This window comes from Camelus ferus, chromosome 8 (genome assembly GCF_009834535.1).
Source record: "Camelus ferus isolate YT-003-E chromosome 8, BCGSAC_Cfer_1.0, whole genome shotgun sequence".
In the NCBI taxonomy this organism is placed as follows: Eukaryota; Metazoa; Chordata; class Mammalia; order Artiodactyla; family Camelidae; genus Camelus; species Camelus ferus.
Window position 1 is genome coordinate 20193360 of NC_045703.1, and position 15646 is coordinate 20209005.

At 37.5% G+C, this 15646-nt stretch overlaps 1 protein-coding gene across 2 annotated transcripts in view; it reads right to left on the reverse strand.

Annotated features, from left to right (window-relative positions):
• IBTK (inhibitor of Bruton tyrosine kinase) overlaps positions 1-15066 on the reverse strand; it is an 81182-nt gene extending 66116 nt beyond the window's left edge. For both annotated transcript variants that reach the window (XM_032484514.1, XM_032484513.1), the window contains exons 1-2: positions 13499-15066; positions 3737-4433 (exon numbers count right to left, since the gene is read on the reverse strand). In XM_032484514.1, coding sequence (XP_032340405.1) covers positions 3737-4057 — 321 coding nt within the window. In that variant the 5' untranslated portion in view covers positions 4058-4433; positions 13499-15066. The remainder of the gene's footprint in view (positions 1-3736; positions 4434-13498) is intronic.
• Positions 15067-15646: the final 580 nt, after the last annotated feature.

Below are 15646 nucleotides of genomic sequence, written 5' to 3' on the forward strand. Positions count from 1 at the left end.
CCAATTCTTGGTAGAATAAGGAAGAACCAGAAAACATGAAGAAATAAAATAAATGGTATTTAAAATCAAAATGACTAGATGTGAAAGTTTTCCATAGTAAGGCAGGTCTTGTTGCCTCGAAGGCCCTAGATCTGGGTCTGTGTCTGTGTACGTACGTACACACACATGCACACACACACATACATACACATACACATACATAAATACACTTTTTTTTGGATTTAAAAAGCCAAAATCCACATTCAGGTAAGGGCTGTAAAGATTTCTATGCAATGGTGAACAATACTTACACTAGTATTTACGGTATATAAATAAAATATGATCACCAATGCTCCATCTCTTTTTGCCCTGAATTCTACAGTATCTCTTATTGACACTAAGACAATTACATTCTTTTATTTCTATTCATGTGATATGCATTTTTATATTTTTCTACTTAAAATTTTATAGCATGGTCTCATCATTTGTAGCTAAATTGTATCTTTTAAAAAATCTGAGAATGCATGTGTGTGTGTTTTAAAGATGAATTTAAAATAATCTGTAGCTTTATATCTCCACAATTCAAATTCAAACATGAAATAAAACATTTTCTGTCCCACTTATTTAAGTCAGCTAGCACACCCTATGCCTTCACCGTACTGTCTTTTAAAATATGATGGGAGGAGGAGGGGACAGAAAGAAATGTTTAATTCATATTATTGTTATTTTATTACAGTTTTTTTAAAATACACAATGTACTGCTTTTCAAGAACAACTTTTAGGGCATTCAACAATTATTCAGACTTCTATTTTAACTGGTGTGAGTCATCACTGCCTATTCACATACACAGTTTACCTGGGTAGTTACAGGCTAAGATGAACCATGAAGTTTTTAAACTCTACCTGTAACATGCTGAAATATCCTGTTTGGGGTTACTGTTTTGGGTTACTCCTCTTAACTCATAACAACAGATTTTAATAAACTAAAATCAGTTCTAACTTCATTGTGTTTCAGATGGTTATAATACTAGATTTCACAAGAACTGTCAATGAACAAAAAACACTCAAGTCAGTGGGCTAACAAATAAAACAAAATTCAGGAGTAAAAATCTTAACACATTATGTTGCTTACTACTTTCAAGTTAGATACAATAAATCCATGTGAAATCTGAGCTTGGACTTTGTAAGAGAAAGAAGGGTAGGCTCCTGGGCAGAATGTCCCTCGTTATGAATGTGACAGACAGGTTCCCAGGAAGTTAGATTCCTGGAGAGTTTATTTTACCAGTTATATAAATTTGTCCTAAACTTTATATATGCCAACTGGACCCTTGTAAGACTACATACTAAGTATCCCCAACTGCATAAAGGACTAGGGACATTTTTTTGCCTTTAGAGCTCCCTAGATATTGGTGGTCTCTGACACTTTCTAATATGCTCATCTTAAACTCATTTAAAGGTAATAGGAGCAGTGTGTAGTCTATCTGATTTATTAAAGAGCAACTCTTTATATGTCCCCAAAATAGTATGTATATTCATTAGCTGATTAAATAGCATCTAAGTATAACAAAAAAGAAACAAACAAAAAGAGATTCTGTCTTGTTCGTTACAATGTCCCTAACACTTAGATCACTGCCACCACACATTAGACACTCAAAAAAAAAAAAAAAAGTATATCATTTAGTCCACACAATCCTATGATTCAGTCAGTGCTTCCATTTACAAATGGGGAAAATTAAAGCAAGTTCTCCCAGATTAGTAATGTAAGAAAACCACCAATATTAAAGAACAATGGTATAGCGATAACAGATACAGCAGGACCCACAAACATAAACATGCATCATGTCATGGAATCAAGGAGGTAATGAAAGGCTGCATAAGATGTGCTGTTTCTACTCCAGCTTTTGGTAGACAAAAAGTTTCTGCTGCGGTTTTTCATCTTTGGCAATCGGGAACTGATAGAATGGGTGTCAATTTATTGTATAATTTATTTTGACACTTAATTTTAAAATTTCATAGCTATAAAGTTTCTACAAAATGTGTTTAAACACATTTAAAATGTGTTTTTCTATATGGTCTCTTCCTGTCAATCTAACACCTTAAGTACCACAGTTGTCGCCAGAAGTAGAACTGACGTAACACCCCTATCACTGCAGCCCTTCTGCAATTCCCTCCCTTTAAGGAGTGTTAAAAGACCACAGGAAAGAAGTTTGTGCTAAACAAATGCAGACGGTTAACAGCAACACAACACGGGAATGCTAGATGGATGAAAGAGGTTTTTGTGGGGATACTGTCATTCCTGTGGTGGATTGGTGGGAATGCATCTACCACATTAGATGTCTATCACTGATCAGAAGGACTCTGATAATGAGAAAGTCAAGCCAAGAGCAAGGTGGCCCAGGACATAACTCCCTGTCTTCTCCTAGCCAAGCTGGTGAGGATGACTGGGGATTTCTAAAGGGAAATGAAACCCAAAGCAAAGGAAGGTCCAAAATTCAGACCAGACCCTATTTCAAACTAAAGCTCCAAATCGTAACACCTGAATGGCAACCCCTAGGACAGCAGAAAATCCAAGGACACTTTCAAGCTTGAAAGGACTGGCAGTCATCCAGTTTTTCCAGCAGAAACTGGTGGGAAATGGTAAAAGCAGAGCTGATAGATGCTTTAATGCTTACTAACCTATCTTTCCCAATAAGGGAATTAAACTGATACCCAAAGGCTTCAGATATAGGAGGAATTAACAGTACTATTAATAAACTTAAGAAAAATTTTTTCATCACTCAAACTCCCTGGGAGAAAAAAAAAATGAGGAAGGTACTTATATTATTCTCTTAATAGATGAAACTGAAGTTCAAGATTTAGTAACTTGCCCAAGATAAATCAGTAAGTAGTAACCTAAACAGTTTAGGTTCAAAGAAATATTTTGGTATTAATATATACTGAGAATTATTTTGATCAGTAAATGTTACTACCCAAAGACCACTATGTAAATAATTCTTCTGATGACAAAAACAGACACCAAAGATAAAGACACTGAAGATAAGCTCCCTAATGCCCTAATGTGATCACAAGTTCCTTGAGGACAGGAACTGCTTTGTTCTTCTCTGGGTCCTCCACAAACATGACAAAATGCCTATACAAAAGAAAATTGTTCAATTTAAAACTTGTGACTTCTGATAGTTTTTAATTTGCATTCATTAGTGAAATGACATCAGGGTATATTTCAAAACACTTCATATTATTTGGTTAAACAGTACAACAAACCTAGATACAATCTATTTGATGGGAAATTTAAAATAAATTAAGCTGATCCTAACTATTAATTTTTCTAAGAAATATAAAAACTTTATCCTAGCCAAAGAAAAACACACTCCTCAAAACACAGTGCCTAAGTGACCTCAATAGCCTTTTAAACTAGGGAATAATATAGTTATATAAATGACAAAAGGTCTGAGGTTTACTTTAAGAATAATATGGGATGGAGAGAAGTCAGTGGAGACATGCCTAACACAAAATTGGCCAATAATTCATTATATATTGTAAACTTTGGTATATGTTTAAAATTTTACATCATAAAAAGTTTAAATTAAAAGGATATGTGAGGATTGAATTCTAAAGATGAGTTACAATAGTAAAAGACATCAAACAATCAATGAGAACAAACTCAAATCTCTTTTGGAAAGTTAAGTGGAGTATATGAAAAAGATAAAGAGAAACACATGCCAGACCAAACAGTTTTAAATAGACAAATGACACTTACCTTCAATAGAGACCAAACACAATCAATATGTCCATAAAAAATGCTTCTGTGCAAAGCTGTCCATCCTGACTCCTTGTCTTTGACCAAAGGATCCACTCCTTTCTCAATGAGCCAATCTAACACTCCTTTCTTTCCACAGGAGGAAACAAGGTGGAGGGCATTTCTGCCAAAGGCATCCTTGATGGTTGCAGCATTGTAACAGTGACTGGAGAGAAAGGCCTTAATCTGGTTTTCACTCCCCTTGGTTACCACAGAAAGGACATCTAAAGCATGCTTCAGGGATCGACACTTTGATGTGCAGTCAGGGATGGAAGAATTCATCCTAATTGTTGTTATACAGCTTACTTTTTCAGAAGAGTCAGATAATTTTTAAAAAATGAAAAAGCCAGGACATGAAGGTGCTATTCAGAAAGTTTTATAGAGAATAAATGGCCTGTTCAGGATTATAATTTAAACCCTCGAGGCAACAGTATAAAACTATATAGATGTGCACAATTATTTGGCACTTAAATCAAAAAATTATAAATAGCTCTATAAAGTTTTTTTTTTATCAAATACAAGTCCTTTATTTAAAAAAAAAAAAACTTTCAACAGTTTATAAATTATTCCTGGAGTCAAGCACCAAGGGGGAGTGAGGAGGGGAACTCCCCCTCCACACTGTCTGATCCTTCTAAATATCCATAATTGCAAGGGTGACCTATAAGAGAAGAAAAGAGAAAAAGTGAAAAACACAAAATCTATCTCATACTCTCCTCAAATATTTTATAATACAATTACCTCCATATTTAAGTGCCCCTAATTCCTATTTCAAAAACAAAAAAGTGGGTCTATCAACTTTTCACTGATAGAAGAAACTTTCACACATTGAGTCACTCTGGCTTATACATGATTTGGCCTGAACTTTATGCTAACTGAAACAGCCTGTCTTATGGCCTGTCAAACATATCTTTCACATCTGCTTTAACCATAAAAGAATGTGACTCATTATCCAGTTACACAAAAGGTTAAGTCGCGATCCACTGCAGAAGCCCACTGACGGTGTGTCCTGAGGGAAATTCAGGATGGGAAAAACAGGATGAAGAATTCTATGCTTTAGATCTGCAAGCTCCTAAAGAATCTGGTTAAGAGACCAGATTCTTGCACCTTCCCATACATAGTAGAACACTATAACCATTAATTTGAGATATCTGTTCTCTGTGATTAGCAGTCATCTTTTGCCAAGATATATGCTTGACTACTTGTATTTCCTAGCCAAAAAAAATTCATTTTTATACTGGCTTCTCCCCTACCTCTTCAGAGTAGTCCCCTCAGAGCTACTGAGAGGCTGTTTCCTAGATTACAGTCCTGTTTGGTTGGAATAAAACCCTCTTCTATTCTTACTATAGTTTACTGGCTATTTGCATCAACATCACTTTCACACGTGTAGTATTCTGTATCTACATCAGTCATCCTCACCTCCTTTTTTCCAGTCTCATGTTTAAGGTTAACCTGCGTCTAGACTCTGGAGTCCACCTCTTTTCTTCCAAAACCTTCATTTCTTCTCTCCTGTATTTTTACACTCTATTAGTTATGCCCCCACAAACTATAAACATACCTAATCCACCATCTTTATAGGAATCCCACCCAAAATCTTTACCCCTTAAAACTCCATGATCATCATCACCACCACTTACTTCCACCTCCACCACAATAAACAACACTCTTGTCATTTAGTTTTTACTATAGTAAGTGCCAGACCCTGTGCTAACATTGTTCTACTCTGCCTGGAAGGTCCTCACCATAGGAAATGATAATTAAACAAGTATCAAAACAAGTAGAGAGCTATCTGGAGAAAAATAACTATAAACACTTACTTTATACCTTACACTAATATAAATTCCAGATGGCTCAAAGACAAACATAAGAAATGACTATAAAAGCACTACACGAAAACCAAGGAGACTCTTTTTTCACAATCTTAAAGTACAAAGGGCCTTTCTAAACATGATCTGAAATCCAAGTTACAAAACACCAATAAATTCCATCAGTCTAAAACGTATACAAAAAGATTTTAAAGACAAAAAAGGAGAAAAATCAATTCAAAAGAATAATTCAAAAAAAATTCAAAAGAAATACCAATTAAAACTATAATGAAACACCTTTTTTAATCTTTCAGAATGACAAAGATCAAAAAGGTGATATTAACTATGTATTGACAAGGTTGTGGAGAAATAGAAACTATTCCATTGTTGGTAAGTGTAAATCAGTATAGCCTTTATGGACAGCAATTTAGTAATATTTACCAAAATGTAAAATGCACATTCCTTCTTACTCAAGCTACTTTACTCCCAGGAATTTATCTTGTAAAAATATATCCATGTGTCAAATGGTGTAAGTACTAGAACACCCATTTGCATCACTGCATGGAAAAAACCTAAATAGTTGAAAGACAATTATGGTGTGTCCATGCAACCGAATAGTTTTCACGTAATGAAAAGAATAAAGCAGCTATATATTTTCTAACATGAAATAATCTGCAAGATATAGTGTAAAATGTCTTTTAAAACAAGATATATTTGTAATGCCAGTTATGATAAAAATGTACATGTATGTTCATGTTTATGTTTAATTATGCAGGAAAGATGTTTAGAAGAACATACAATAAAATGGTTAATAGTGGCTGCTGTAGGAAGGGCACCAATGGTTGGAGGCAGACTTACTTTTTACTACAAACCTCTTTTAAAAATTCTACCATGGGCATGTATACCTATTTAAAAGTAAACATCTTAAAAATATAAATAAATGCTAACATACCGATTAGAGAGGCCACAGGAAGTATAGAAAACTCAACCATCATACATGAGCCCCTAGGTTTTTTCCAATATGCTAACCTTTCTACTTTTCCCATTCAGATCTGGAGAAATGAATATCATTTGTCAACTACTTGATAAACTAGTAATTTTCAGCTTCCTCACTTCCTGTTGAAAACCACTAATATATTAGAAATTTTGTACCTAGAGTGGACTACTTTACACTAAGCATTTCTCCATCATCTTTTTATTTATTGTCTCCTAATTATTTACCCACTCCTTCAAGTATTTTTGTCCTAAAGATTTTAAATGAGTAGTCAACCCACCCATAATACCTAGATTTTAAAGCTTTTATAGTAGAAATTCTATGTAAATTCTCTTCTCCAATCTATGAAACTATCACAAATACTTAAACTCCTCAAAATATTCTTTTTCATTTAAATTTATTTTAAAAATACAGTCAGCCATCCATATCTGCAGGTTCCACATCCACAAATTTAATCAACCTCGAATTAGAAATAGTAAAAAATTCCAGAGAGTTCCAAAAAGAAAAATTTGCATTTGACTCAGTCTGGCCAACTATTTACATAACATTTACAACTACAGTTGACCCCTGAACAACAAGCCAGCTTTCCCTATACTAGGTTCCACTCACTCATGGTTCTGCATTTGCAGCTTCAACCAAAGGACAAACCTTATAGTACTGCAGTACACATTTACTGACAAAAATCCGAGTGTAAGTGGACCCATGCACTTCAAACCCATGCTGTTCAAGGTTCAATCATATTTACATAGCACTGACGTTGTATTAGTATTGTTAAGTAATCTAGAGATAATCTGAAGTATACTGGAGGCTGTATGTAGGTTATACGCAAATACTAATACATTTTACATAAGGGACTTGAGCATCTGTGGATTCTGGTATCTTCTGGGGTCCTGGGACCAATGCCTGACTGACACGAGAAGATAACTGTATTTATTTGAATAACAGAGGAAAAGCAGTTGTAAGATGACTATTTAGAAGATAATGAGTTTAGGTAACTGTATAGAAACAATTTCTGTGCACCAAACATTAACATTTCAAATCTGCAGTTTCCACTCCCATTTCAAATCATACTATATCAGAAGTCCTAAATCTAACTAGTCCTTAACTATTCTGATTTCCCTATCTGGAAATGATAGCATAGAACTAGATGACTCCTAATCCTTTCTAGCTCCAGTTCTGTTTCAACTAGACTATATGTTTTATAATTTGATATAATTCTTAAAAAAAAATCATCTCCAACTTAATGTGCTGATTTGAACCAAAAACAAGCAAGGTATTTGGTAGTTAGCTGACATAAAGAAAAAAGTACCAAAGCCTCAAGTAAATTAAAATGTTAAACTGGAAAACATGATATATGACAAAATAGTCATATGGAGTTAATTTTATTCCTTTGAGGCTCTAAAATTTTGCCATCTTCATGTTTTCAATGTCTTCTTAATACCTAAAAGGAACTGCTTATGTGAATCACTCAAAGTCTACATGAAAGAATTAGGTACAACAAAAGAGGATTCCCTAATTTGTTACTATACATAATTTAAACACTTAAAAGGGGGAAAAAAGAACACTAAATACAAGTGATACTGTACTATAATATATACAGAGAGAAGCACATACAGAGTACTATGAACATAAATATGGAAGTGACTAAGAGCTAGCATTTCTTAGAATCCTATATATTTGTATTCAAATATAGCAATGCCGGCAGTCACCAATTATATAACTCAAAAAGTTATATAATCTCTCCAAACCCTCATTTCTTCATGAAGAAAATGAAGACAATGTCACCAGCCTCACAGGGTTACTGTAGTCATAAAAGAAACTGCTTAACATGGTATCTAGCATTAAATATACATTTAACAAATAGTAGCTTTTATTAATATCATTTCTTCAGTTAAAAAAAGGTTAACAAATTTTCATCTCAAAGTTCATGTTTGGGCTTCAACACCTTTGCTATGTGGTTTCCACGTATTCCCTGGTGAAACAGTACACGCTAAGATTACCAATGACTTCCAAATTGCCAAATACTTTTGGATAATGTTACTTGACTTTCCTGCTTATGAGTTATTAATACCACATTCCCCTGAGGAATCTAGAAAGAGTACTGAAAGCATAAAGAAGCACTGGAGCTTTTAAGCATGGGATCTCCATCCTCAAACTTCTTCCAAAAGCAGTTTCTCTTCCCCTGACCTTCAAATGTTGGGATTCTCTCAGTGTTTCACCTTCAGTCTTTTTTTCTTCTCTAATTCATAGTCTCTCTGGATAATTTCAGTCTCTTCGTGTTAACTTTAACCTACATGCTCATAATCCCCAAATCTGTCTTCTGTTCTCATATCTGTCCTAAATTCCTGGCCCGTATTTCTAATGCTTAGTGTTCATCTTATTTATGCTTTCAACAAATGCTTACTGAAGGCAAAGAAAACAATGTAAATATTTATTAAGTATGTGATGTTTTACATCACAGAGAGGTTAAGTAAGCCCCCCGAATCACAGCACCAGTAAAAGAGGAGTTAGAATTCAAACACAGATCTATTTAATAGTAAAGTCCAAGCTATTTCTACAACAATATCCTGCCTCCTCAGTGCATCCACAGTAGGTCAAATGATACTCAGAATACAAAAACAAATAGTGTTAGGCAGTTAGGTATAAATGAGCACTGGGCAGGGGGAGAGGAAGGGGAAAGGAACAACACAGAAAATAAGAGTACGTCTGCGTTCAGGATAAGGGACTCCAGAAATTTTTACTTTCTCTAAGTGAGGGCCAGCAAAAGAAGCCAGTTAAAATCAAAACGCTTCAGCTGTGTATAAGAGAAGGCTCTGGCGTAACCTGAAACAATGCTCACTATAATGTAATTAACATTACAGTTTGAGCCCCCTCCCGTAGGTTTCTACATGTGCTTCACGGGTAAAAACCTGCCCCAAAGGGGATGGGCATGCCAGAGCAGGAGGAACCTGAGCTGTCAATCAGTTTGATCACTCAAAGAACCTGAGCCGTTAATCAATCAATCAATCACGAAAAACACCCTTAAGGCAAGACATAAGACAGAGAAACAAAGGAGTGTCGCCAAATTTCCTCTCTTAGATTGGCCTGCTCCCAATTCTCAGGAGTGTACTATCTTCCACTACCTTTTTACTTTACTAATAAAAATCTTGCTTATATCACGCTTTCTGTCTATCATTAAAAATTCTTTTTTGGGGGGTGACTAAGAACTGAGGTAATTCTTATTTCCCTTTTCCCAGTAACAATATTTTTGTTACCAGGGACTTAAATATTTTAGATAATATAATAAAGTACAAATCCATGGATAATCCTTGAGTGAAAATACAGCTCCCTTAATAAATTTTGTTCAATCAGTACAGCTGCTATCTATTACACAGTCTCTACCATCAACGGGTCACAGTTCAATACAGGAGAATGATTTTTATTTAAGTACTAAAAATATATCATGGTTATAAACCTATGGTAAAGATACAAGTGACTCTTAGGGATGGAAGCTGACAAGAGGGACATAGGGAAGATTTCCCAAAGGAGATGTATAAATGAAGACTTAAGATGAGTACAGGTTTATCTGATAAATTCAGGGTAGGGGGCATTTGAGGCAGAAGGAACAGTAAATATAAAAGCACTAAAATCATCTTGGTCCATTCTGAAAATTCCAAGTAATTCAGAAGACAGAAATGCGTAAGGCCTAATATATACACAAGGAAGAACCAGATTATAGGCAGCCTTATGTGCCTTTCTTTAGGGATAAAGAAAAGTGAGCAATTCAGAAACATATTTAGGACCTTGAATTGACAAGATGTGGTGATAACTCCTTGGTTTCTGGCTTGATTACAGACAGGGCAGCCAGGAAGAAAAGTAAAGGGTAAATACTTCGGAAATCAGAAAAACAAAACAAATTTAAACAAAGGAACAAACAGAAATTAAAGGTGAAAATTTCTGTTATATACATGATGAATATGAAGTGTTGATGAGGGACTGAGTTGGAGAAATGTAGCCAGCTACAGGCCAATTGTTAACCCTGAAGACTGGTCCACCCCAAAGGTGCCAGCCAGTAGAGGCTGAGCCCTCCACAATGGCTCACAATCCTATTCATTCTTGGTTAAGAGTTCAGTTATCTTCCTAAAACACAAATCTGACCATGCTATTCTCTGACATATCCAAGACCAAAATGAACCAGTATCTCTACTTCATGTGTTTATAGCCTTGTGACCTCAAGAAGAGGCTGCTAGTTAGACCTGGCAACCATGCAGCATATAAAGTTCAGGCTCTGAATTCAACACTAAGCTAGTAACCCAGGTACACCACTAATTAAATGACCCTAGGCACATCACAATTGCTTCTCTCACTTGTAAAAAGGTAATAACTATTTATTTCCTGAATTGTTCTGAAAAATAAATGAGACAATTCATTCAAATGTAAGCACCCAAGAAATGTTATGAAGCAAAAAGGAATATACTGATACATAGGTCAGAAAGTGGGATAACTATATTAAGAGTCCTTCCTGCTTGGAACGCTTTTTACCCAAACTTGACAAGGCTGCCAACTCGCCCATGGCTCACAAACATTACATCTATCATCTTTTGAACTTTCATATGGACAAGCAGAGTGCTTTCCATAAATTAACTAACTCAATCCTCTTTCCAGCCTGTATTGCCCTGTATATACTGTTACCCTCATTTTACAATGAGAAAATTGATGTGAAAGTTTAGTAGCCTACCTAAAATTACACCGATAGAAAACAGTACTCTAGATCCTACCTATTCGACTCTACCCAACCTGCTCCATCAAAGTGCACTTTGGAAAACTTCAATGAGAAGTAGAACAGTGTAGCAGAAAAAAATTACCCTTATTTGTAGTAATAAGAATTGGTTTCCTACTATCTGAAACCTTGGTCAAGTAGCTAATGTCTCTAATCCTCAATTTCTTCATCTGCAAAATGATGATAACAATATGCTTTATAAGTGCATACCTTGCCTACACATAAGACTTTAAGCTCCTTAGGAAAGAAGGGGAAAGAATGTCACACTTACTCATATTTCTCACAAAATACATGCATTCGGTAAGTAGGTTCATTTTTTTAAGAGCGCTCTAAAATTAAAATATCTTCCCTATAAATTTGTATCTATATTAAATAAAAATAACTGGTACAAAGCTACAAATTATACTGATTCATAATTGAAGAACTTTTAAAATTTTTAATTCTTTCTGTAAGCCCTGAAAAGACTTCATATAATTTTAAAACATCAAGACTCACTACTTCAGGAAATTAATAATTTAGCTTTATCAATATTATATTTCATTCTAATGTTTCCTCAAATGTTCTCTGGGTCCAAGAGGTAGAGGCTTCAATATTTTATCTGTGCAAAACCCATTTCACAATTGAACAATTCCCCAAATTTTAGGAATTTTGCCTCTACATGTGACAAAGAATTATTGCCCAACTAATGACAGTAAACTAATTTTGACATAATTTATAATAATTAACCAAGTAATATTGAGCACCTTATGTAATATGGTCTTTTGAACTTTACAGTTACAAAGCATAGTGGGGGTTAAAATATAATAATTTCCTTACATACAATTTAGCATACTAAAACGGTTCAAGTTTTTAAAATACTTTTCAAATAATGGAAGAGCCATTTTTTAAAAATTCCTTGAATCAAACTTCTTTGATTCAAGTTTCTGCAAATATCTGTATTGTAATTCTTTTTAGAAAACAGCTCTTTCTAACTTATGGTAACCAGGGGTTAAAGGGAGTGGAAAGGGATAAATTGGGAATTCGAAATGTGTACCTCTTAGAAAGTGATGGAAATGTTAGCTATCTTGATTGTGGTGGTGGTTTCATTGGTGCATACATCTATTAAAATTCATCAAATTGTACATCTGAAATATGTGTAGTTACTGTATAGGAATCATACCACAATAAAGGTGTTAAAATAAAATGAAATAGGTTCATTGGTTCTTTAAAACAAACAAAAAAACCCCAGCTCTTTCTCCCCTTACCTACCCTATGAGTCTCAAACCAATAAAAATCAAGCAATTCAAAACAGAAAAAGCAGTGAAAAGATCGAGCTATGGAAGGGTGTGAATTTGCACATCACGGGCACAAAAACACCACCACTTTTAAAAGTCACGTTCTTCCTGATTTCTGATAAATTTCAATTTTCAAACGCCCTACTTTCCAGGCATGAGAAAAAAAAGGGTGGGAGGGGGCGCTACATCAATCCCTGCTTCCTGAAAAATATCCTACCCGGTTAATACAATCGATTAACTTGATTAAACACACTTGATTAAGTTTGATTAACTACGTTGGAAATCAAGAGTCACAGGTATCCTGGGTTGCTTATTTCGCTTTTGAACTACAGCTTTCTAGAAATTGGCAACATACGATACATGAATAAAAGGCCTCTATATAGTCTCCCCCGTTCCTCCCGAAAAAGAACGGGTCCTTTTGCACACAACAGTCGTTTCACACTGAACTTTAGACTTAGTATCCCCAGAGTGGACTAAAACTTACGGGACGCCGCGGAAGGGACAAGAGACATGGGCAACTCGAGGAACGGCTTCAAATACTAGGCTCGAGGGGAACTGACAAGAGACAACTATCAGAAACTAACTAGCAGCGCAACATCGCTGGAGGGCGTGTCGCGCGGGACCGCAAAGTAGCACGTCGACCGCACTGGCCATTCATTAGCCCGGGAGGCTGCGGGAGGCGGCCGCCGAGACCCCGGCCACTCGGTCTGCCCGCGAAGCCCGGCAGCCTCCGCGCCGCTAAACCCCCTCCCCACGGTCCAGCCACGGCCTCCCGCACCCCCCAGAAAGTGAACACTGTCTCGTCACCACCCCCCCCCGTCACCTTCCCTCCCCCCGCCCCGCTCTGGGGACTCCGCCGCCCGCTCCGCACGGCTGGGCGGAGCCCTCCCTTACCAGTCGCTAGATGAAAATGCGCCGGTGGTCTCCACGGGGTGGGCATACGGCCGCGCAGAGACTCATCCTCAGTGAAAGCAGCAGAAGAAACCGAACGGCGCCAGCGGAGGCCGGTCCCCAGGCCCGGGTCAGCTCCGGATGCGGCTGCACCTACAGCCGCGACTATGGGCGCCGGCAAGCCGAGCAGGGAGAGAAGGCCGGCCTGGGCGGGACCCAGGAATAAGACGGGCGCTGATTGGCTGGGGCTCGTGTATGCCTCTTGAGGATTGGCTGCTGTCTGCCCAGAAGCCCTCGCGTGGCAGCACCTGAGCTGTGGCCTTTCCCCAGCGCCCTAAAGGAACTTGACCCCACCGGCCTTGGGGCGGCCAACGCTACCCGGGGGCGGGGAAAGGTAGCAGCCGGGGACCCTAGGCCAACGCGGGTGGTGGAAATGTCCCTTCTAGGGTCAGCCTTCGCCCAAGAAAAAACGTCGCTCTCCCCGCAGCTAGAGACTTGGGATTCAAGATAAACTTGGGTGGAGAGACTGAGTTCTGGAGACCTGGACGGATGCCTTAGGCAGCAGAACCACAGACGTAGGCATCTTGCACCTAAGAAGAGTTTCCTCCTGTCTCCCTACCGGGGTGGGGCACTGGAAAGCCAAAGGAGTCCTCTCGCAGAAACGCAGCCTTGCCCCTCCCTGGCTCGCTTTACACCCGGATTATCTGGCGGTCACTCCCTGGGTAAGAAGGCAGTGACGCCTGCCTTCTTAGATCACTGCTGCGGAACCAGCTGCCGAACCAGGTCACGGCACTCACCAGGTCACGCCACTCGGTGCCTGACACCAGGCTTCCACGTAACGCTTTCCGCCCTTGCACTCTGCATCCAAGGGCCGTTTTAAAAATGGTGGAGTGAAAAAAATTTGAGAGGAAAGAAAGTAGCCAATAATCGATACTAGCCTAGAGAAAGGGAAACATCCTGCCCTCCGCCTGATACAGGAGGCGCTCAGTAAATGTTTGTTCAGGGAGGGGTGGTGTGACTCCGAACAAACAAAACAACAGTCAGGAGGTGGCTGTGCAGCTCTGCCACGTGGTCAGTTATACAAGCCACTCAGTCTCCCTCATCTGTAAAACGACGGAGTTGGACTAGATGTCTTCTTAGGGGGCGGCCCGTTCAGCTTTACTCGTTTTTTTGGAGACTGCCCTGTGGAAGCCCAAGCCACACAGCTGGTTAGTGAAGGGGAAAGGGAGAATAATAACTAGCTCTCCTGCTGTCCTTCCCAGTGTTCTGTCTCTTTGCACCTGGTGCCTACTTCCTTCTTTGACAGGTAACAAGTTTGTAATGTAAAACTTGAGTGGGTTTGAAAATAAGCTATGTATCTCAACTTTTATTTTCACAAAGAAGCTAGGAATGGCAAGTGAAGTCAATAATGTAAACAAATGCATTGACCTAAGTTCAAATCTTTTCATCTGTCCCTGGGCAAGTTAATTAGTTTTTCCGAAGCCTCAGTTTCCTCATTTGTAAAATAGGAGCAATAAATTTTAGTATTGTGAAAATGTAATTACGTAGATAGAGATAACTACATAAATACACTTAGCAGAGTGCCTGCCACACAGTAACACTTCTTAAATGGTAAATGTTACATGTTATAAATAAAGAAGTATTTCTTTAATTCTGGGGAATTATTCCAAGCAGTCATTCATTCATTTTAACAACAACCAAGTTTAATTCTGGTAAGCAGGAAGGATCCAACAGTGAGCAAAACACTTACAGACCCAGATAATCCCAAACATAAGAATAGTTTGCAACTTTTTCAAGACCTATCAATAGTACTATGATAAATTTAACGACCCAAAGAAGTGACACGAACTGGAGGAATGAGTAAGAATTAGATGGTGCAGGAAAGAAAACACTGCAAGCCAAGGAATGTGGAATTGTTCCCCCTTTCTCTGGAAATTAGTTGCCTTCAAAGATACTGGTAATTTGCAGGACAGTATTGAAATGATTAGGAAATAGTACAAATGAAATACAACTAAATTAAAAGTGCTTTGTAGGTGTGGTAAGTGAAGGAAGAGATCAAATTAGCCATTAAAAAAATCTGTTTACACATAGAAGAAAGGAGAGAGAAAAATATACCAATAGCTATGATTATCTTTGTGTGGTGGGTTATGG